Source organism: Coturnix japonica, chromosome 27 (assembly GCF_054131305.1).
Source record: "Coturnix japonica strain WE chromosome 27, WE-NBRP24, whole genome shotgun sequence".
Lineage (NCBI taxonomy): Eukaryota > Metazoa > Chordata > Aves > Galliformes > Phasianidae > Coturnix > Coturnix japonica.
In genome coordinates this window covers 628,627-650,105 of record NC_140689.1, presented here as the reverse complement: position 1 = coordinate 650,105, position 21,479 = coordinate 628,627, and the positions used below count along the sequence as shown (strand labels likewise).

The 21,479-nt window shown below is 59.4% G+C and overlaps 3 protein-coding genes across 7 annotated transcripts; all 3 read left to right on the top strand.

Moving 5' to 3' along the window:
• The first annotated feature begins 733 nt into the window (after positions 1–733).
• APOA2 (apolipoprotein A2) lies at positions 734–1,784 on the top strand. Its single transcript, XM_085524689.1, has 3 exons — positions 734–762; positions 1,063–1,273; positions 1,535–1,784. Exons 2-3 carry the CDS (start codon positions 1,071–1,073, stop codon positions 1,665–1,667), a joined length of 336 nt encoding a protein of 111 aa, XP_085380815.1. The 5' UTR covers positions 734–762; positions 1,063–1,070; the 3' UTR covers positions 1,668–1,784.
• A 635-nt stretch (positions 1,785–2,419) lies between these two features.
• UFC1 (ubiquitin-fold modifier conjugating enzyme 1) lies at positions 2,420–4,189 on the top strand. 2 transcript variants are annotated; one of them, XM_085524685.1, is made up of 6 exons: positions 2,420–2,558; positions 2,867–2,934; positions 3,168–3,231; positions 3,321–3,397; positions 3,714–3,804; positions 4,002–4,189. In XM_085524685.1, exons 1-6 carry the CDS (start codon positions 2,436–2,438, stop codon positions 4,071–4,073), a joined length of 495 nt encoding a protein of 164 aa, XP_085380811.1. In that variant the 5' UTR covers positions 2,420–2,435; the 3' UTR covers positions 4,074–4,189. The 2 variants fall into 2 exon arrangements, with proteins under 2 accessions (XP_085380811.1, XP_085380812.1); XM_085524686.1 differs by lacking the exon at positions 3,714–3,804.
• Positions 4,190–4,383: 194 nt separating this feature from the next.
• USP21 (ubiquitin specific peptidase 21) lies at positions 4,384–21,456 on the top strand. 4 transcript variants are annotated; one of them, XM_085524684.1, is made up of 12 exons: positions 4,384–4,497; positions 7,725–8,542; positions 11,955–12,014; positions 13,783–13,906; positions 14,497–14,608; positions 15,821–15,958; positions 16,371–16,435; positions 16,534–16,637; positions 18,197–18,362; positions 19,505–19,612; positions 19,989–20,099; positions 21,171–21,456. In XM_085524684.1, the coding sequence occupies exons 2-12, from the start codon at positions 7,736–7,738 to the stop codon at positions 21,389–21,391; spliced, it is 2,016 nt and encodes a 671-aa protein (XP_085380810.1). In that variant the 5' UTR covers positions 4,384–4,497; positions 7,725–7,735; the 3' UTR covers positions 21,392–21,456. The 4 variants fall into 4 exon arrangements, with proteins under 4 accessions (XP_085380810.1, XP_085380807.1, XP_085380808.1 ...); XM_085524681.1 differs by having other exon boundaries at positions 4,386–4,497; positions 7,834–8,542; XM_085524682.1 differs by having other exon boundaries at positions 4,387–4,497; positions 7,834–8,542; positions 19,985–20,099.
• The last annotated feature ends 23 nt before the right edge of the window (positions 21,457–21,479 follow it).

The following is a 21,479-nucleotide window of genomic DNA, read 5'->3' as shown; positions in this document are numbered from 1 at the left end:
GCCTTCCAAGTTCCTCCCCCCATTTTGCCCCCATATAAACCTGCCATGCGGCCTCATATCCCCGTGTCCCCCCCCAACACCCCCCATTTCCCCCTTTGTGCCCTCAGTGTCCCTCCATGTCCCCTTCCTACAACCCCCCATTGCCCCCATAGCCCCTCCATCCCCCTCCATTGCCCCCATCCCCCTCCATCCCCCCCGATTGCCCCCATGTTCCCTTCCTACACCCCCCATTGCCCCTCCCTCCATCCCCCCCCATTGCCTCACCGTGTGCCTCCTCTGTTCCCTCCCCGCTCCCCCACCCCATTGACCTCCCCCATGTCCGTCCCCCCATGTCCCAATGTGTATTTGCCCCCCCCCCCCCCCCCATAATGGACAGAGAGATGTTGACCCCCCGCCCCCCCGCCCTATGTACACACTGTCCCCAAACAACAGCGCTGTCCCCTATGGGGGGTGTGGGTCAGTGATAAGGGGGTGGACAACGATCTTTGACCCTATGGGCGGCTGTAATGATTAGGGGCAGCCATAGGGCTGAATGGGGGGGGATGGGGCAGAACAGCCACCCCTATGTGCCAACATCACATGGGGGTCAGCTGCTGTGGGGCTGAGGTGGGGCAGTTCCTCCCACCCCATAAGTGACCCTTAGCCCTGCGGTGTTTACACACACGCTGCCCCACAAGTTTTGCCCCACGGGTGGGGGATGGGATGGGGGATAAAAGGACCCGAAGAGCTCAAAGGGAAACAGCAGATCTCAGGGCTGATCTGGTGAGGGGATGTGGGGTGGGATGGGGCCATAGGGTGGGATGGGGCTGTGGGGCGGAATGGGGCCATAGGGTGGGAATAGGGCTATAGTGTGGGGTGGTATCATAGGATGAGATGGGGCTGTGGGGTGGGATGGGGCTGTGGGGTGGAATGGAGCCGTGGGGCACAATAGATCCATGGGGATGTAGGACACGAGTTATGGGGTGTCTCTGTTGCAATGGGGTGGGCTGTGTGGTGCCAATATGGGTCCCAGCCCCATGGGAAGGGCACAGCGCCCCACAACCACCACCCCCCAACCCCCAGCCTCCACCATGAGCCGCCTGTGGGTCGCGTCGCTGCTGCTGCTGTGTCTGTTCCATGTCGGGGTCGTGGCCGTACCCCAAAGTCAACCCCAAAGCGAAGAATCCCCCGACCCCACTGACATCCTGAGCCGCCGCTTCCAGACCCTGAGCGACTTCATCACCAAGGAGCTGCCCCAGCACCTGAGAGCCGATGAGATACAGCAGCAGGCCAAGTAGGTGTGGGGCTGGGATACAGGGCTGGGGTATGGGGCTGGGGTATGGGGCTGGGCTGTGGGGCTGGGATATAGGGCTGAGATGTGGGGCTGGGATGTGGGGCTGGAATATAGGGCTGGGACGTGGGGCTGGGACATGGGGCTGGGCTGTGGGGCTGGGATATAGGGCTGGGCTTTGGGGCTATGACGTGGGGCTGGGCTATGGAGTGGGCCCTATAGGGACCCCATAACCCCCTTAAACCCCCTCTGTGCCCCATATAGGCTCTATGCGGAGCGTGCCGAGGTGCAGCTGAGACCTTTGGCTCAAGAGCTGAGGAAAAACGTGATGGAGCTGTTCTCCTCCCTCCTGGACCTGGGGAAGGCTGGGGGCAAGGAGAAGGATTTAGCCCCATAGAAGTGGGGCTGAGACTCATAGGACGGAGCTGAGACCCATAGGATGGGATTGAGCCCCATAGAAATGGGTCTGAGCCCCATAGGGATGTTCTAGGGGCAATAAAGCATGGAGCTGCTATGGAGGTTGTTTGTGTTGGGGATACAGCGCCGTGGGGCAGGGAGAGGGATGTGGGCATTGGGATATGGGGCGGGGGGGGTGGGGTGGTGGAAATGTGGGGTTATGGGGGGACAAGGGGGAACTAATGGGGGGTAATTAATGGGGGGTAATGGGGGATGGGGGGGGAGGAAATAAAGGGGGAAGAGGAGGAAAAAGGAAGCGGAAATGAGGCAGAAATGGTGAAGTGGGGGGAAATAAAGGAGGAAATGGGAAATAAAGGGAGAAATGAGGGGTAAAAAGGGAAATAAAGAGGAAAAATGGGGAGGAAGGGTGGAAATGAAGAGGAAATAAGAGGGAAATAGAGGAAAAAGGGGGGGAAAAGGAAATAAATGGGGGAAGAATCGAAGTGCAGCTGAACATTGACATTGAAAGCTGCCAGCACTAAAGATGGCGGATGCTCAGGAAACACCGCCCCGCACCCACAATAAACATGGCGGCGACGGCGTCCTCAAGGCCGTCACCAAGATGGCGTCACTTCCGCCCTCTCCCCTTTCAAGATGGCGGCTCTCCTTTTCTCCCCGCCACCTTCTTTACGTCACTTCCGCCCCAGCGCCAAGATGGCGGCGCGCTTATCCACGCCCTCTGTACACGGCGCCGCTTCCGGGCCCGGTGATGGCGGACGAGGCCGCACGTCGCGCGGTGGCGGCGGTGCCGCTGTTACGGAGCGCGGCGGGTCCCCGGGACCGGGAGCGTTGGGCCGAGCGGCTCAAGGAGGAATACCAGGCCCTCATCCAGGTGCGGCCATTGCGGTTATCCCGGAAGTCCCGTTCATTTTCCGCATTTCTCCTTTATTTTTCCCTCTGTTTCCCCCTCACTTCCCCTTATTTCCTTTATTCCTCTCCCCTTTCCCCGTTCTGCCCCTATTTCCTCCCTATTTTCCCCCATTTTCTCCCATTCCCCCTCTCCCATTTTTCCTCCTTTTCCCTTTTTCTCCCTCCCATTTTCCCACCTTTCCCCCCCGTTTCTCCGCCATCTTTTCCCTTCCCTTTTCCCCCGCTTTTCCCCCTTTTAACCTCGCCTCCCCTGTCGCCCCCCGGTTGCAGTACGTGGAACACAACAAGGCCGCCGACAACGACTGGTTCCGCCTGGAGTCCAACCCGGAAGGAACGCGGTGCGTAGGTGGGAGGGGCTTAACGCAGAGGGGGCGGAGCTACGGGGGACTCAGCCAATCAGGGGCGGAGCTTCGGCTCTTGGGGGCGTGGCTTCTGCTCTTGTGGGCGGAGCGTTGGCTCATGGGGGCGGGGCTTTGGGGCTGTAGGGCATGGATCCCTCCTCCCCCCCCCGACCCACATTTCTTCCCCCCCCTTATTTCCAACCCCCCCCCCCCATTATTTCCCCCCCCAGTTGGTCCGGCCGCTGTTGGCACATCCATGAGCTGCTCAAGTATGAATTTGCCATTGAGTTTGAGGTGAGTATGGGGGGAAAAGCAGCCCCCGCCCCCCCCCCCCATAATGTCCCCAATGCTGGGCCCTATATGTGCCCCCCCCCACTCCATAGATCCCAGTGACGTACCCCAACACCGCCCCTGAAATCGCCATCCCGGAGCTGGATGGGAAAACAGCCAAGATGTACAGGTGGGTTAATGGGGGGGGGGGGGCAGAGCCTACAAAGAGGGACCTGATTGATTGATTGGTTTTGGGGGGGGGGGGGGCTTCATGTTTTGGGGGGGGGGGGGTGGCAGCGTGTTTGGATGGGCTGCTCATTCAGGGGGGTGGATTCCATTTTTGGGGGGGTTTAGCTCTTTATGCGGGGGGGGATGATGTATATGGGGGTAGAACTTTGGGTAGGAGATGGTGTATTCGGGGGGGGGGGGGGCTCATTGGGGTGTAGGGGGGGTCTTATGCTGAGGGACCCCCTTACAGTTGCCCCCCCTCCCCCCCCTCCATGCAGAGGGGGTAAAATCTGCCTCAGCGACCACTTCAAACCTCTGTGGGCCCGAAACGTCCCCAAGTTCGGGTTGGCGCATCTCATGGCACTGGGGGTGAGTGTGGGGGCGGGGTCCCCGTGTCCCATCCCCCCACCCTATATTGAAGGGGGGGTCCCCATGTCCCATCCCCCACACCCTATATTGAAGGGGGGGGTGAATTTGGGGAGGGGGGTTGTCCCCAAGTCCCACCCCATATTGAAGGGGGGTGGTGACTTGTGGAGTTGGGGGGGGTCCTCACTGTGTCCCCACAGTTGGGTCCATGGCTGGCGGTGGAGATCCCCGACCTCGTGGCCAAAGGCCTCATTCAGCACAAGGAGAAGTGAGCAGTGCTCGTTATGGGGGGGGGGCTTCATTCTCCATCATAGGAGGTGATGCCCCCCCCCACCCCAACCCCCCCAACTTCCATCTGTGCCCCCTCCAATAAACTCTGCAGCCCTCACCGTGCCCTTGTGCTGCTCTGCGGGGTCCCAACGCGCGGGGGGAGCCCTCAGGGGCTCTTTTCTCTTGCCCCCCCCCCCCCCCGATAAAGGTGCACTGTCTCTTTAAGAAGCTTTGAGTGCTGCGGCCCCTTTAAGGGGCGGTGCCTCCTGAAGCGGAAGGGGCGGGGCTTAGAGCGGCGTCGCCATAGCAACGCGGAGGCGTCAGGCGGAGGGGGCGGGGCTGGGTTTGGCGCATGCGCAGTGCGGCGGGGGGAGCCAAGATGGCGGCGGGCGCTGCGGGAGTTGTTGCCATGGCGGCCCGCGGGAGGTGAGGGGGGAACGGGGGGGGGAGGGATGTGGGGGGCGTGAGGGGGGGGATGGGGGGGATATGGGGGGGATATGGGGGTCGTGAGGAGGGGATGTGGGGCGGGGGGGGATATGGGGGTCGTGGGGAAGGAATATGGGGCTATGGGGGGGGGATATAGGGGATATGGGGGGGATATGGGGTCCTGAGGAAGGGATGTGGGGCTATGGGGGGAATATGGGGGTCCCGAGGAGGGGAGTAAGGGATATGGGGCGGGGGGCGATATGAGGCTATGGGGGGGGAATATGGGGGTCCTGAGGAGGGGATATGGGGCGGTGGGGGGATATGGGGGTCCCAAGGAAGGGATGTGGGGCTATGGGGGGAATATGGGGGTCATGAGGAGGAGATATGGGGCTATAGGGGGGGAATGTGGGGATATGGGGGAATATGGGGCTATGGGGGGGATATGGGAGTCCCGAGGAGGGGATGTGGGGCAGGGGGGGATATGGGGGTCCTGAGTAAGGGATATGGGGCGGGGGGCGATATGGGGCTGTGGGGGGGAATATGGGGGTCCCGAGGAAGGGATATGGGGCTATGGGGGGATATGGGGGTCATGAGGAAGGGATATGGGGTGGGGGGTGAATATGGGGGTCCTGAGGAAGGGATGTGGGGCTATAATGAGGGAATATGGGGCCATGGGGGGGAATATGGGGGTCACGAGGAAGGGATATGGGGCAGGGGGAGGGAATGTGGGGGTTCTGAGGAAGGGATGTGGGGCGAGGGGGGGATATGGGGGTCATGAGGATGGGATGTGGGGCTAAGGGGGGGGAGTATGGGAGTCCCGAGGAGGGGATATGGGGTGGGGGGTGAATATGGGGGTCCTGAGGAAGGGATGTGGGGCTATGGGGAGGGACTGTGGGGCCATGGGGGGGGAATATGGGGGTCACAAAGAAGGGATATGGGGCGGGCGGGGGATATGGGGGTCCCAAGGGAGGGATATGGGGCTATGGGGGGGAATATGGGGGTTCTGAGGAGGGGATATGGGGGTCCCAAGGATGGGATGGGGGGTGGGGAGGGGAATACGGGGTCATGAGGAGGGGATGTGGGGTGGGTGGGGGGATATGGGGCTATGGGGGGGGATATGGGGGTCCCAAGGAAGGGATATGGGGCTATGGGGAGGGAATATGGGGGTCCTGATGGAGGGATCTGGGGTGGTCGGGGGTGATATGGGGGTCCTCAGGAAGGTATGTGGGGTTATGGGGTGGGAATACAGGGGTCATGAGGAAGGGATGTGGGGCGGGGGTGGGGAATGAGGGTCCCAAGGAAGGGATGTGGGGCTATGGGGAGTGGGACGGGCCTAGTAGGGGCATAAGTGGGGGGGGCAGTGATGGAGGGATGGAGTGTGGGGTGAATGGGGTGGGATGGTGTTCATATGGGGCGGGGATGGGGGCAGGTGAAGGGACGGGGGGGGGTCTGATGGTGGGGGGGCTATGGGGTGTGAATGGGAACAGGGGGGAATGGGGGGGTGGGTGGGGGGAGGATCCCAGGTGGGTTATGGGGGGGAAATGGGTCGGGGGGGGTGGGATGGAAAACAGGGCCGCCAATGGGGGGAATGTGGGGCAGAGTGGGATGTGGGGTGGGGTCACCATAAAGGGGGGACAGGGCTGAGGTGGGACCCAACATGGAGCCCCCATTGGGGGGTGGTGCCCCCAACCCCACCATGGAACCCAGAGTGGCACCACACACACATGGAGATGTGGGGGGCAATGAGGGCCATGGGGGGGTACCCTGAGCTGCCCCATAGCACAGACCCACATGTGCTATGTGATCTATGGGGCACCATCCCTCATTATGGGATCTATGGGTCACCATTCCCTAATTATGGGATCCTATGGGTCCCCATCCCCTCGTTATGTGACCTATGGGGCACCATCCCCTCATTACATGATCCTATGGGTCCCCATCCTTCTCATTATATGATCTATGGGTCCCCATCCCTCTCATTATGGGATCTATGGGTCCCCATCCCTCATTACATGATCCTATGGGTCCCCATCCCCTCATTCTGGGGTCTATGGGTCCCCATCCCCTCACTATGGGATCTATGGGTCCCCATCCCTCTCACTATGGGATCTATGGGTCCCCATCTGCTCATTATGGGATTTATGGGTCACCATCCTCTCACTATGGGATCTATGGGTCCCCGTCCCTCCCATTATATGATCCTATGGGTCCCCATCCCGCTCATTATGGGATCTATGGGTCCCCATCCCCTCATTTTGGGATCTATGGGTCACCATCCCCTCACTATGGGATCTATGGGTCACCATCCCTCCCATTATATGATCCTATGGGTCCCCATCCCTCATTATGGGATCTACGGGTCCCTGTCCCTCATTATATGATCCTATGGGTCCCCATCCCTCATTATGGGATCTATGGGTCCCCATCCCTCATTACATGATCCTATGGGTCCCCATCCCCTCATTATGGGATCTATGGGTCCCCATCCCTCTCATTACGGGATCTATGGGTCCCCATCCCTCATTACATGATCCTATGGGTCCCCATCCCCTCACTATGGGATCTGTGGGTCACCATCCCCTCATTATGGGATCTGTGGGTCCCCCATCCTCTCATTATGGGATCTATGGGTCCCCATCCCTCCCATTATATGATCTATGGGTCCCCATCTCTCTCATTATATGATCTATGGGTCCCCATTCATCCCATTACATGATCCTATGGGTCCCCATCCCCTCATTATGGGATCTGTGGGTCCCCCATCCCCTCATTATGGGATCTATGGGTCCCCATCCCTCCCATTATATGATCCTATGGGTCACCATCCCTCATTATGGGATCTATGGGTCCCATCCCTCCCATTATATGATCCTATGGGTCACCATCCCTCATTATGGGATCTATGGGTCCCCATCCCTCTCATTACGTGATCTATGGGTCCCCATCCCCTCACTATGTGATCTATGGGTCCCCATCCCTCATTATGGGATCTATGGGTCCCATCCCTCATTATATGACCCTATGGGTCCCCATCCCTCACTATGGGATCTATGGGTCCCCGTCCCTCATTATCTGATCCTATGGGTCCCCATCCCTCACTATGGGATCTATGGGTCCCCGTCCCTCATTATCTGATCCTATGGGTCCCCATCCCTCACTATGGGATCTATGGGTCCCCATCCCTCATTATGGGATCCTATGGGTCACCATCTCTCATTGTACCATAGGGCTCCAGCCGATGGGACTCTCCGCCCGGCTCTGCTCCATGTGGGGCACTGAGGTTGGGCCCAGCCCCACACATCGCCCCCCATCTCCCCCCATCCATCCCCTCTCCAGGCTCCTCCCAGCGATGCCTCAAGCTTCGGAACCTCGTTTGGGCCGCCCCCGAGACCCCGCGGTGCTGAGCGCTCAACCCAAAGCCTCGTCCAGGTTATCGGGCCGCGCTCTGAGCCAGGAGCGCCATTCCTTCACCCCGCCCCATGGCAGCTTCTCCCCAGCCCCCAAACTTCGCCTCCTGCCCCCCAGACCCGGAACGTTGGAAGAACGGGGCAAGAAACCGGACCCGGAAAGGGGTCGAACGGCCAAAAGGGGCTCAACGTGTCGCAGGGGACCTTTAAAAGCCGACCACGGGCTGCGGGTGCCGGGATCCCCACAGCCGGTACCGGCACCGGGGGGAGCTTCGTTCTCGTTCCCCATCGGAACCGAAGGGAGGAGGAGCAACTTGAGCCGCTCCAAGTCCGTCAGCATCGGGGACCTGAGCGGGGAGGACGTGGCCGCTGCCCTGAGCCGACTGGCCTTAAGGGATGGGGGGCAGCCCATAAGGGATGGGGGGCAGCCAGTGAGTGTGGGGGCCTTGGCCCTTAAACGGAGCTCGTCCCTACGGAGGGTCAACGTGGGACTTGGGTTGGACGGGAAGGGCTCGGCCCCATTGCTGTCCGTGCGCCATGACGGCTGTGCCAGGACTCGAGGCCCCCCCGAGCCCAGCTATGGACCCGAGCGACCCACGGCGCGGAGCCCCACAACGGGCAGAGCCACAGACAAGGCTGTAAGAGATGGGAATGGGGGCTGCTATGGGGGATATGGGGCTGGGGGCTGATATGGGGCTGGGGGACATGGGTTGGTGTTATCACAGCTGTAAGAGATGGGGCTGGGGGCTGCTATGGGGGATATGGGGCTGGGGTCTGATATGGGGCTGGGGGACGCGGGTTGGTGTCATCACAGCTGTAAGAGATGGGGCTGGGGGCTGCTATGGGGGATATGGGGCTGGGGGCTGATATGGGGCTGGGGGACGTGGGTTGGTGTCATCACAGCTGTAAGAGATGGGGCTGGAGGCTGCTATGGGGCTGGGATCAGCTATGGGGGATATGGGGGGGGATATGGGTTGGTTTTCTCATGCTGTAAGAGATGGGGCTGGAGGCTGCTATGGGGGATATGGGGGGACATGGGTTGGTGTCATCACAGCTGTAAGAGATGGGGCTGGAGGCTGCTATGGGGCTGGGGGACATGGGTTGGTTTGATCTGCTATGGGGGGACATGGGTTGGATTCATCACAGCTCTAAGAGATGGGGATGGGGGCTGCTACGGGGGATATGGGGGGATATAGGGGCTGGGATCTGTTTATGGGGGGACATGGGGGACATGGATTGGATTCATCACAGCTGTAAGGGATGGGGCTGGGGGCTGCTATGGGGGATATGGGTTGGTTTGATCTGATATGGGGGGATATGGGTTGGTTTCATCACAGCTATAAGAGATGGGGTTGGGGCCTGCTATGGGGGGATACGGGGGGACACTGGGGGGATATGGGGGACATGGGTTGGTTTCCTCATTCTGTAAGAGATGGGGCTGGGGGCTGCTATGGGGGACATGGGTTGGTTTGATCTGCTTATGGGGAGGATATGGGGGGACATGGGTTGGTTTCATCACAGCTGTAAGAGTTGGGGGCTGGGATCTACTTATGGGGCTGGGGGACATGGGTTGGTTTCCTTGCAGCTGTAGGAGTTGGGGGCTGTGATCTGCTATGGGGTGGGATGGGGGGATATGGGGGAACATGGGTTGGTTTCATCACAGCTGTAAGAGATGGGGCTGGGATCTGCTATGGGGGATATGGGGGGACATGGGTTGGTTTCCTCACCCCAGGGGTTCCTTTATCCCTCTATAGGGTTTAGATGTGGATCCTTTTACTCTAGGTTGATTTCTTCCCCCCATCCCACCCTCCAGGGGCTCTTTTACCCCTCTATAGGGTTTAGATGTGGATCCCATTGCTTTGGGTTGATTTCCATACCCCATATCCCACCCTCCAGGGGCTCCTTTACCCCTCTATAGGGTTTGGCTGTGGATCCCTTTACTCTGGGTTCCTTATTCCCTCTATAGGGTTTGGCTGTGGATCCCTTTACTCTGGGATCCTTTACCCCTCTATAGGGTTTGGCTGTGGATCCCTTTACTCTGGGCTCCTTTACCCCTCTATAGGGTTTGGCTGTGGTGATCCCTTTACTCTGGGGTCCTTTATCCCTCTATAGGGTTTGGCTGTGGATCCCTTTACTCTGGGATCCTTTACCCCTCTATAGGGTCTGGTTGTGGGGTTCCCTCCCCTCTGAGCCCACTTTCACCCCATACCATGGTGTTATATGGGGCGCTCCAAGCTGGGATCAATGGCTCCATCCTCCCCTTCCCCCCATTGGCCCCAAGGTGTTTCCGATGCCTCCAATTAATCCCCCCCCAGCCCAGAATAGCCCCAGTCCAATCGGATCAGCTAATGAGCAGCAGCTTAACGAGGTGCATTATTAGCATCACGGCCCCACAGCCCCACAGCCCCACAGCCGCCATGCCTGGGCTGCAGGGGGTCCCTTTCAGCCTCCTGCCCCATAGGAAAATACAGCCCCGGGGGGCCGACATCGCAGAGTCGGTGCTGCCCACAGCAGTGATGGGGCTGCTGCTGGTCAGCGGGGAGGTAACGGGATAGGGGGGATATGGGGCACCCCATAGACAGCACTATGGATGGGGGATATGGGGGGATATGGGGCACCCCATGGACAGCCCTATGGATGGGGGATATGGGGTTAATGGGGGATATGGGGGATATGGGGGGAAAGGGGGCACCCCACTGCCAGCCCTATGGATGGGGGATATGGGGTTAATGAGGGATATGGGGGGTAAAAGGGGGCACCCCATGGACAGCCCTATGGATGGGGGATATGGGGTTAATGGGGGATATGGGGGGTAAAAGGGGGGTCACCCCATTGCCAGCCCCTATTGCTGGGGGTTAATGGGGTTGGGATGGGGGATAGGGGGGAAAATGGGGGGTTTACCCCATTCCCAGCCCCTGTTGCTGGGGGTTAATGGGGGATATGGGGGATAAAGGGGGATATGGGGGGTTAAAAGTGGAGGGGGTTCACCCCATTGCCAGCCCCTATTGATGGGGGATATGGGGGATAAATGGGGGACACCTCATTCCCAGCCCCTATTGCTGGGGGTTAATGGGGGATAAAAGGGGAGGGGGTCACCCCATTGCCAGCTCCTATTGCTGGGGGTTAATGGGGGATATGGGGGGATGAACGGGGGGGGGTCACCACATTCCTAGCCCCTATTGATGGGGGATATGGGGGGATAAAAGGGGAGGGGGTTCATCCCATTCCTAGCTCTTATTGCTGAGGGTTAATGGGGTTGGGATGGGGGATATGGGGGGGATAAAAGGGGAGTTTACCCCATTGCCAGCCCCTATTGCTGGGGGTTAATGGGGGATATGGGGGGTAAAAGGGGGTCACCCCATTGCCAGACACTATTGCTGGGGGTTAATGGGGTTGGGATTGGGGATAGGGGGAAAATGAGGGGTTTACCCCATTGCCAGCCCCTATTGCTGGGGGTTAATGGAGGATATGGGGGATAAAGGGGGATATGGGAGGGATAAAAGGGGAGGGGGTTCACCCCATTCCCAGCCCTTATTGCTGGGTGTTAATGGGGGATATGGGGGGATATGGGGGGGGTCACCCCATTCCCAGCCCCTATTGCTGGGGGTCAGTGGGGTCGATGGGGGATATTGCTGGGGATCAATGGGGTTAATGGGGGATGTTGCTGGGGGTTGATGGGGTCAATGGGGGATATTGCTGGGGGTCAATGGGGTCAATGGGGGATATTGCTGGGGGTCAGTGGGGTCAATGGGGGATATTGCTGGGGGTCAGTGGGGTCGATGGGGTTAATGGGGGATATTGCTGGGGGTCAGTGGGGTCGATGGGGTTAATGGGGGATATTGCTGGGGGTCAATGGGGTTAATGGGGGATATTGCTGGGGGTTAATGGGGTTAATGGGGGATATTGCTGGGGGTCAATGGGGTTAATGGGGGATATTGCTGGGGGTTAATGGGGTTAATGGGGGATATTGCTGGGGGTCAATGGGGTCAATGGGGGATATTGCCGGGGGTCAGTGGGGTCCATGGGGTCCATGGGGTCTCTGTCCCGCAGCCCCACCACTCCGTGCTGTTGGGATCCGGTCACGTCGGGCTCCGGAACCTGGGGAATACGGTGAGAAATGGGATGGGGGAAATGAGCTGACCCCAATGGGAACATGGGGCCGTAAATGGCGTCCCACAGCCCTGTGTTCCCATACAGCTCCCAGCACACCCCATAGCCCCACACCTGTGGTCCCACGACCCCACATCCCCATATCCCATCCCATATCTCCAAACCTGTGGTCCCCATGACCCCATATCCCCATCCCCACCCCATATCCCACCCCACATCCCCACCCCATTTCCCACCCCATATCTCCACACCCCACATCCCATATCTCAGTATCCCCCACACCTCACATCCCATATCCCCACACCTGTGGTCCCCATAACCCCCTATCCCCATATCCTTCCCCATATCCCACCCCACATCCCCTCCCCTCACACCTCCCACTCCCACCCCATATCCCACCTCATATCCCCACACTCCACATCCGACATCTCTGTAGCCCCACACCTTACATCCCATATCCCCAAACCTGTGGTCGCTATGACCCCATATCCCCATCCCCACCCCATATCCCATCCCATATCCCCACACTTGACCTCTCACATCCCTCATCCCCACACCCTATATCCCATATCCCCACACCTGTGGTCCCCATTATCCCATATCCCACCCCATATCCCCACACTTCACATCCCTCATCCCCACCCCTTGCATCCCATATCCCCACACCTGTGGTCCCCACAACCCCACATCCCTATACCCACCCTATATCCCACCCCACATCCCACATCCCATATCCCTATAGCCCCACATCTTCCATCCCCCATCCCTCATCCCCACCCCTTACATCCCATATCCCCATCCCACATCCCTCATCCCCACACCTGTGTTCCCCATGACCCCACATCCCCATCCCCACCCCATATCCCACCCCATATCCCCACACCTCACATCCCATATCCCCAAACCTGTGGTCCCTATGACCCCATATCCCTATCCCATCCCATATCCCCACATCCCCACACCCCTCATCCCCACCCCACATCTCTGTAGCCCCACACCTTACATCCCACATCCCTTGTCCCCAGACCTTACATCCCATATCCCCGTCCCACATCCCTCATCCCCACACCTGTGGTCCCTATGACCCCATATCCCCATCCCCACCCCATTTCCCACCCCACATCCCCACCCCATATCTCTATTGCCCCACACCTTACATCCCATATCCTTAAACCTGTGGTCCCTATGACCCCACATCACTATCCCCACCCCATATTCCCACCCCATAACCCCACACCTCTTCTCCCCACTCCTTATATCCCATATCCCCATGACCCTACATCCCCACCCAATATCCCACCCCATATCTCACCCCACATCCCTATCCCATATCCCACCCCATATCCCCATCCCCACCCCATAGCCCTCCCCACATCCCCACCCCATATCTCACCCCATATCCCCACACCTGTGGTCCCTATGACCCCACATCACTATCCCCACCCCATATTCCCACCCCATAACCCCACACCTCTTCTCCCCACTCCTTATATCCCATATCCCCATGACCCTACATCCCCACCCAATATCCCACCCCATATCTCACCCCACATCCCTATCCCATATCCCACCCCATATCCCCATCCCCACCCCATAGCCCTCCCCACATCCCCACCCCATATCTCACCCCATATCCCCACACCTGTGGTCCCTATGACCCCACATCCCCGTCCCACCCCACATCCCCACCCCATATCTCCCCCCACATCCCCACCCCATATCTCCCCCCACATCCCCCCACCCCCCGTGACGCTGTGCCGTCCCGCAGTGCTTTATGAACGCGGTGCTGCAGTGTCTGAGCAGCACCAAACCCTTACGGGATTTCTGCCTAAGGAAGGATTTCCTGCACGAGCAGCCGCCGGGATCCCGAACCCCACAGGAGCTCACGGAAGGTGGGAGCTGCCCCACAACCCCATCACACCCCATAGGGGTCCATCAATACTGACCCCCATCCCACCCCATAGGGGTCCATCCATACTGACCCCCATCCCACCCCATAGGGGTCCATCCATACTGACCCCCATTCCACCCCATATGGTTCCTATCCATACTGACCCCCATCCTGCCCCATAGGGGTCCCATCCATACTGACCCCCATCCCACCCCATAGGGGTCCATTAATACTGACCCCCATCCTGCCCCATATGGGTCCCATCCATACTGACCCCCATCCCACCCCATATGGGTCCATCCATACTGACCCCCATCCCACCCCATAGGGGTCCCATCCATACTGACCCCCATCCCACCCCATAGGGGTCCATTAATACTGACCCCCATCCCACCCCATATGGGTCCCATCCATACTGACCCCCATCCCGCCCCATATGGGTCCATTCATACTGACCCCCCATCCCACCCCATATGGGTCCATCCATCCATACTGACCCCCATCCCGCCCCATATGGGTCCATTCATACTGACCCCCATCCCACCCACCCCATATGTGTCCACCCACACTGACCCCCATCCTGCCCCACAGCCTTTGCTGATGTCATTGCTGCCCTATGGCACCCCGACTCCACCGAGGCCGTCAACCCCGGGCGCTTTAAGGCCATATTCCAGAAGTACGTCCCTTCTTTCAATGGATACAGGTGAGGCCGGGGGCACCCATGGGTGCTCAGCCATGGGGGTTGGTTGCTATGGGGCACCCATGGGTGCTCAGCCATGGGGGCTGGTTGCTATGGGGCACCCATGGGTGCTTATCGCTATGGTTATTGTCCTTAGAGACCCATAAATGCTCCCTATTGGCACTATGGGGCACCCATGGGTGCTCAACCACGGGGGTTGCTGCTATGGGGCACCCATGGGTGCTTATCGCTATGGTTAGTGTCCTTAGAGACCCATAAGTGCTCCCTATTGTTGCTATGGGGCACCCATGGGTGCTCAGTGGAGAGCTATAAGTGCTCCCTATTGATGCTATGGGGCACCCATGGGTGCTCATCACTATGGTTAGTGTCATTGCGGAGCCCTGGGTGCTCCATGTTGGTGCTATGGGGCACCCATGGGTGGTTATTGCTATACTTAGTGTTCTTAGAGATCCAGAAGTTTTCCCTGTTGGTGCTATGGGGCACCCATGGGTGCTCATCCCCTGGTGTTGGTTGCTATGGGGTACATGGGGGTGCTTGGTGGTGTAATATGGTGCTATGGAGCACCCATGGGTGCTCATCACTATGGTTAGTGTCCATGCAGAGCCCTGGGTGCTCCCTATTGGTGCTATGGGGCACCCATGGGTGCTCATCACCAGGGGTTGGTTGCTATGGGGTACCCATGGGTGCTTGGTGGTGTGCTTTGTGTCAATGGAGTGCTCCCTATTGCTGCTATGGGGCACCCATGGGTGCTCATTGGTATGGTTAGTGTCCTTAGAGACCCATAAGTGCTTCCTCTTGGTGCTATGGGACACCCATGGGTGCTCAGTGGAGAGCTATGGGTGCTCCCTATTGATGCTATGGGGCACCCATGGGTGCTCATCACGATGGTTAGTGTCATTGCGGAGCCCTGGGTGCTCCATGTTGGTGCTATGGGGCACCCATGGGTGGTTATTGCTATACTTAGTGTTCTTAGAGACCCATAAGTGCTCCCTGTTGGTGCTATGGGGCACCCATGGGTGCTCATCACCAGGGGTAGGTTGCTATGGGGTACCCATGGGTGCTTGGTGGTGTGCTTTGTGTCAATGCAGTGCTCCCTATTGCTGCTACGGGGCACCCATGGGTGCTCATCACTATGGTTAGTGTCCTTAGAGGCCCATAAGTGCTCCCCATTGCTGCTATGGGGCACCCCTGGGTGCTGACCCCGTCGCCCCACAGCCAGCAGGACGCCCAGGAGTTCCTCAAGTTCTTTATGGACCGACTCCACGCTGAGATCAACAGGAAGGGCCGCAGGACCCCCAGCATCTTGGCAGACACACGGCGGGACCCCCACCCCGAGGACACCCACAGCATGAGGTGCTATGGGGGGATGGGACACATGGGGTTCTATGGGGTGATGGGACACATGGGGTTCTATGGGGTGATGGGACACATGGGGTTCTATGGGGTTATGGGGTGATGGGACCCCTGGTGTTCTATGGGGTTATGGGACCCATGGGGTTCTATGGGGTTATGGGGTGATGGGACCCCGTGGGGTTCCATGGGGTGATGGTACCCCTGGTGTTCTATGGGGTTCTGGGACCCCATGGGCTTCTATGGGGGGGACCCCATGGTGTTCTATGGGGTGACAGGACCCCATGGTGTTCTATGGGGTTATGGGGTGATGGGGCCCATGGTGTTCTATGGGGTTATGGGGTGATGGGGCCCATGGTGTTCTATGGGGTTATGGGGGGACACCTCAATCCTGACCCCCAACTCTGCCCCATAGCGATGATGAACGCGCCAACCTGATGTGGAAGCGCTACCTGGAGCGGGAGGACAGCAAGATCGTGGGTGAGCGCCACCCCAAAGCTGTGGGGTGATGAACCCCCCGCCCCATAGAACCCTCCTGCCACCCCACTGTCACCCCATTGTCCCCCCCCGCCCCACAGATCTGTTTGTGGGGCAGCTGAAGAGCTGCTTGAAGTGCCAGGCGTGCGGTTACCGCTCCACCACCTTCGAGGTGTTCTGCGACCTGTCCCTGCCCATCCCCAAGGTAAGAGGACAAACCCCCCCAACATCCCCCCCCTCCATCCCTCCTCCTTCCCCCTTCCCTCCATACCCCCCCTTTCCCCCTCTCCACCCCCTTTTTCCTTCCCATCCCTCCATCCTCCCTTCCCTTCCCTTCCCTTCCCTTCCCTTCCCTTCCCTTCCCTTCCCTTCCCTTCCCTTCCCTTCCCTTCCCTTCCCTTCCCTTCCCTTCCCTTCCCTCCCCTTCCCTTCCCCCCCCTTCCCTCCCCTTCCCTCCACCCCCGCCATCCTCTCCATGCTCCCTTCCCCTCCATCCCCCCTCTTTCCCCCTTCCCCTCCATCTCTCCCATTCCCCCTCCATCCCCCTTTCTCCCCCTCCGTCCTCCCCTCCATCCCCCTCGTGCCCCCATCCTCTCGATCCCCCCTGTGCCCCCTTCCCCCCCCTCCACCCCTCATCACCCCCCTATCCCCTCCATCCCTCCTTCTTCCCCCTTCCCCCCATCTCTCCCATCCCCCCCTTCCATCCTCCCCTCCTTCCTCCATCCCCTCCTTCCCCTCCTTCCTCCCCTCCACCCCCCATTCCCCCCTCCATCCTGCCCCATCTCCCCCACATCCCTTCCATCCTCCCCTCCATCCCCTCCATGCCCCCTTCCCCTCCTTCCCCTCTCTCCTTCCCCCCCTTCCATCCTCCCCTCCACCTCTCTTCCCCCTCTCCACCCCCTCCATCCCCCCTCCTTTCCCCATCCCCTCCATGCCCCCTTCCCCTCTTTCCCCCCTTTCATTCCTCCCTCCATTCCCCCCCCATCCCCTCCATCCTCCCCTCCATCCGTCCTCTTTCCCCCTTCCCCTCCATCTCTCCAATCCCTTCCATCCCACTTAACCCCCTCTCCCCCCCCTCCATCCCCCCCATGTCCCCCTTCCCCTCCTTCCCCTCCTCCTTCCCCCCCCCCCCCCGTCCATTCCCCCTTCCACCCCCCCCTCTGTCCCCTTTCCCCTCCTTCCCCCCATCATCCCCACATCCTCCCCCATCCCCCCTTTCCCCCTTCCCCTCCATCTCATCCCCCCTCCATCCCCCCCATGCCCCCATCCCCCCTGGATTCCCCATCTCCCCATCCCTCCCTCCATCCCTCCTCCTTCCCCCTTCCCTCCATCCCCCCCATCTCTCCCATTCCCAACTCCATCCCCCTTTCCCTCCCTTCACCCCCTCCATTGCCCTCCATCCCCTCTGCCCCCCCTCCATCCCCCTTCCACCCCCCTTCCCCTCCATCTCTCCCATCCCACCTCCATCCCCTTTCCCCCCCACTCTGTCCCCCTTCCCCCCCTCCATCCTCCTCTCCATCCCCCCCATGACCCCATCCCCTCTTTACCCCCTGTACCCCCCATCTCCCCCCCTCCACCTCCCATCTCCCCCCCATCCCCTCCATCCCTCCTCCTTCCCCCTTCCCCTCCTTCCCCACTTCCATACCCCCCTCCATGCCCCCTCCATCCCCCTGTGCCCCCTTCCCCTCCACCTCCCCCCACCCCCTCCATTATCCCCCTGTGCCCCTTCCCCTCCGCCCCCTCCCCATCTCTGTGTCCCCCCAGCGGAGTTTTGCCGGTGGGAAGGTTTCCCTGCTCGACTGCTTCAGCCTGTTCACCAAGGAGGAGGAGCTGGACTCGGAGAACGCCCCGATCTGCGACAAGTGCCAGCAGCGCACGCGGAGCACCAAGAAACTCACCATCCAGCGCTTCCCCCGCGTCCTCGTGCTGCGTATCCTTAGAATGGGGAACTGCGGGGGCTCATGGGGGCTGCGTCCTTATGGGGGGGGTATAGGGCCATAAAGGGTCCTGGGGTGGGTTTAACGGGGTCTGGGTACTTATAGGGTGGTTATAGGGCCATAAAGGGTCCTGGGGTGGGTTTAACGGGGTCTGGGTACTTATAGGGTGGGTATAGGGCCATAAAGGGTCCTGGCGTGGGTTTAATGGGGTCTGGGTACTTATAGGGTGGGTATAGGGCCATAAAGGGTCCTGGGGTGGGTTTAATGGGGTCTGGGTACTTATAGGGTGGGTATAGGGCCATAAAGGGTCCTGGGGTGGGTTTAACAGGGTCTGGGTACTTATAGGGTGGGTATAGGGCCATAAAGGGTCCTGGCGTGGGTTTAATGGGGTCTGGGTACTTATAGGGTGGTTATAGGGCCATAAAGGGTCCTGGGGTGGGTTTATTGGGGCCCTATAGGGGTTTAATGGGGTCTGGGTCCTTATAGGGTGGTTATAGGGCCATAAAGGGGCCTGGCGTGGGTTTAATGGGGTCTGGTTCCTTATAGGGTCGTTATTGGTCCCTATAGGTCCCTAACAGCTCCTGGGGTGGGTTTGATGGGGTCTGGGTCCTTATAGGGTGGTTATAGGGCCCTAAAGGCTCCTGGGGTTGGTTTAATGGGGTCTGGTTCCTTATAGGGTGGGTATAGGTTCCTAAAGGGTCCTGGGGTGGGTTTAATGGGATTGAGTTCCTTATTGGGTGGGTATAGTGCCATAAAGGGTCCTGGGGTGGGTTTAATGGGGTCTGGGTCCTTATAGGGTGGGTATAGGTTCCTCAAGGGTCCTGGGATGGGTTTAACGGGGCCCTATAGGGGGTTAGTGGGGTCTGGGTCCTTATAGAGTGGGTATAGGGCCCTCAAGGGTCCTGGGGTGGGTTTAATGGGGTCTGGTTCCTTATAGAATGGTTATAGGGCCCTAAAGGGCACTGGGGTTCCTTATAGGGTGGTTATAGGTCCCTAAAGGCTCCTAAAGGGGTTTAATGGGGTCTGGGTCCTTATAGGGTGGTTATAGATCCTTAAAGGCTCCTGGGGTGGGTTTAATGGGGTCTGGTTCCCGATGGGGTGGTTATAGGTCCCTTAACATCAGGTGCCATCTCAGACCTGAACCGCTTCTCCACCACTCGTTACTCCATTAAGAAATGCTCCGTGCTGGTGGATTTCCCATTGCAGCAGCTCAACCTGAGGGAGTTCGCCAGCGAGAAGGCAGGTAAGGAGAGAGGCTATAGGGGGGCTATAGGGGGGCTGGGGGGTATAGGGGGTTAAATGGGGGCTATAGGTGGGGTATAGGGGTTAAATGGGGGTTATAGGGGACTATAGGGGGGTTATAGGGGGGCTATGGGGGGGTATAGGGGGTTAAATGGGGGCTATAGGTGGGGTATAGGGGTTAAATGGGGGGCTATAGGGGGCTATAGCGGGGCTAGGGGGCTATAGGGGACTATAGGGGGGCTATAGAGGGGCTGGGGGGCTATAGGGGGTTATAGGGGGGTTATAGGGAGTTAAATGGGGGCTATAGGGGGGTTAAATGGGGGTTATGGGGGTTCTAAAGGCAGCCCTGAGCCCCCCTGTGCCCCCCCCATAGGCAGCCCCGTGTACAGCCTGTACGCGCTGTGCAACCACTCGGGCAGTGTCCACTACGGCCATTACACCGCACTGTGCCGCGACGCGGCCGGATGGAGGCTGTACAATGACTCACGGTACGTGAGACCCCCCCCATAATGAGACCCCCCCCCTTAATGATGAGACCCCCCCCATAATGATGAGACCCAACCCCATAATGATGAGACCCCAACCCCATAATGGTGAGACCCCCCCCATAATGATGAGACCCCCCCCATAATGATGAGACCCCAACCCCATAATGGTGAGACCCCCCCTAATGGTGAGACCCCCACTAATGATGAGACCCCCCCCCTTAATGATGAGACCCACGTCCAATGATGTGACACCCCGACTAATGATGAGACCCCCCCCATAATGATGAGACCCCAACCCCAACCAACCCCCCCCCCCCAAAGCATTGTGCAGTTCTCACACCCCAAACCCGAATCCCCTCCATAACTCAGACCTCAACCCTACCCCAAACCTAAGAGCCCCCCAATCAAGTCTTGGATCCCCCTCTACCCACCTACAGCCCCCCAAAACCCTGACCCACATCCTCAAATCCTGCACCCCCCCAACTCTGAACCCCCCCCGTCCCAGACCCCCCAAGCATTGCACACATCCCAAACCCTGAATGCCCCCAAACCCCAAACTTAAACCTTGATCCTACCCCAAACCTGAGACCCCCACCCAAACCTTGGATCCCCCTCACCCCATGTAACCCCCCAAAACCCTGACCCACCCCCTCATAATGATGAGACCCCCCCCAACCCTGACCCCCCCATACCCCCCTCAAGCATTGCACACATCCCAAACCCTGAACCCCCCCCAAACTTAAACCTCAACCCTACCCCAAACCTGAGACCCCCACCCAAGCATTGGATCCCCCCAACCCATGTACCCCCCCCAAATCCCACCCCCCACCCCCTTTCCATCTCCCCCAATACCCTGAACCCCTCCCCAAGCACCAGAACCCCCCAGCCCCCCACCAAACCCCCCCCCACCTTCAACTCAATGCTCAAACCCCAAACCTGGGACCTCCCACCCACCATACCCTGTACCCCCCCCAACTTTTTAAGCCCCCCCCCCACCTCTTATGCCCCCCCCCTTTTAACCCCCCCCCTATTTATAAGCCCCCCCCCCTCACTCTCTGTCGGGTCCCGCAGCGTTTCTCCCATCAGTGAGAACCAGGTTCCGTCCAGTGAAGGCTACGTCCTGTTCTATGAGCTCCAGGACCCCCCCGGCCGCCGGCCCTGAGCCCCCCCGACCCCCCCCAACAGCACGGGCCGGGCCTGGAGAGGAAGGGGGGGGTTTGGGGGGGGGGCCGGGACCCACCCCCCACCATTTGACCATAGGGGAACAAATATGGGGGGGGGGGTGGCTGTAAATAAACCCAGCGTGCCCCGAAATGGGGCTTTTGTGAATAAATTTATTAAGAAAAGGTCGTTAAAACCAGAAAGAGCGAGTTGGGGGCT

Bases quoted from the DNA above. Each gene is read 5' to 3' on its own strand.
- USP21 (XM_085524684.1), top strand. From the start codon at position 7,736: ATGGGACTCTCCGCCCGGCTCTGCTCCATGTGGGGCACTGAGGTTGGG. The intron at 13,907-14,496 runs GTGGGAGCTGCC...CCTGCCCCACAG, and splicing joins CCCACAGGAGCTCACGGAAG to CCTTTGCTGATGTCATTGCT. The intron at 15,959-16,370 runs GTGCTATGGGGG...TCTGCCCCATAG, and splicing joins GAGGACACCCACAGCATGAG to CGATGATGAACGCGCCAACC.
- UFC1 (XM_085524685.1), top strand. From the start codon at position 2,436: ATGGCGGACGAGGCCGCACGTCGCGCGGTGGCGGCGGTGCCGCTGTTA. The intron at 3,232-3,320 runs GTGAGTATGGGG...CCCACTCCATAG, and splicing joins AATTTGCCATTGAGTTTGAG to ATCCCAGTGACGTACCCCAA. The intron at 3,805-4,001 runs GTGAGTGTGGGG...GTGTCCCCACAG, and splicing joins CGCATCTCATGGCACTGGGG to TTGGGTCCATGGCTGGCGGT.
- APOA2 (XM_085524689.1), top strand. From the start codon at position 1,071: ATGAGCCGCCTGTGGGTCGCGTCGCTGCTGCTGCTGTGTCTGTTCCAT. The intron at 1,274-1,534 runs GTAGGTGTGGGG...TGCCCCATATAG, and splicing joins GAGATACAGCAGCAGGCCAA to GCTCTATGCGGAGCGTGCCG.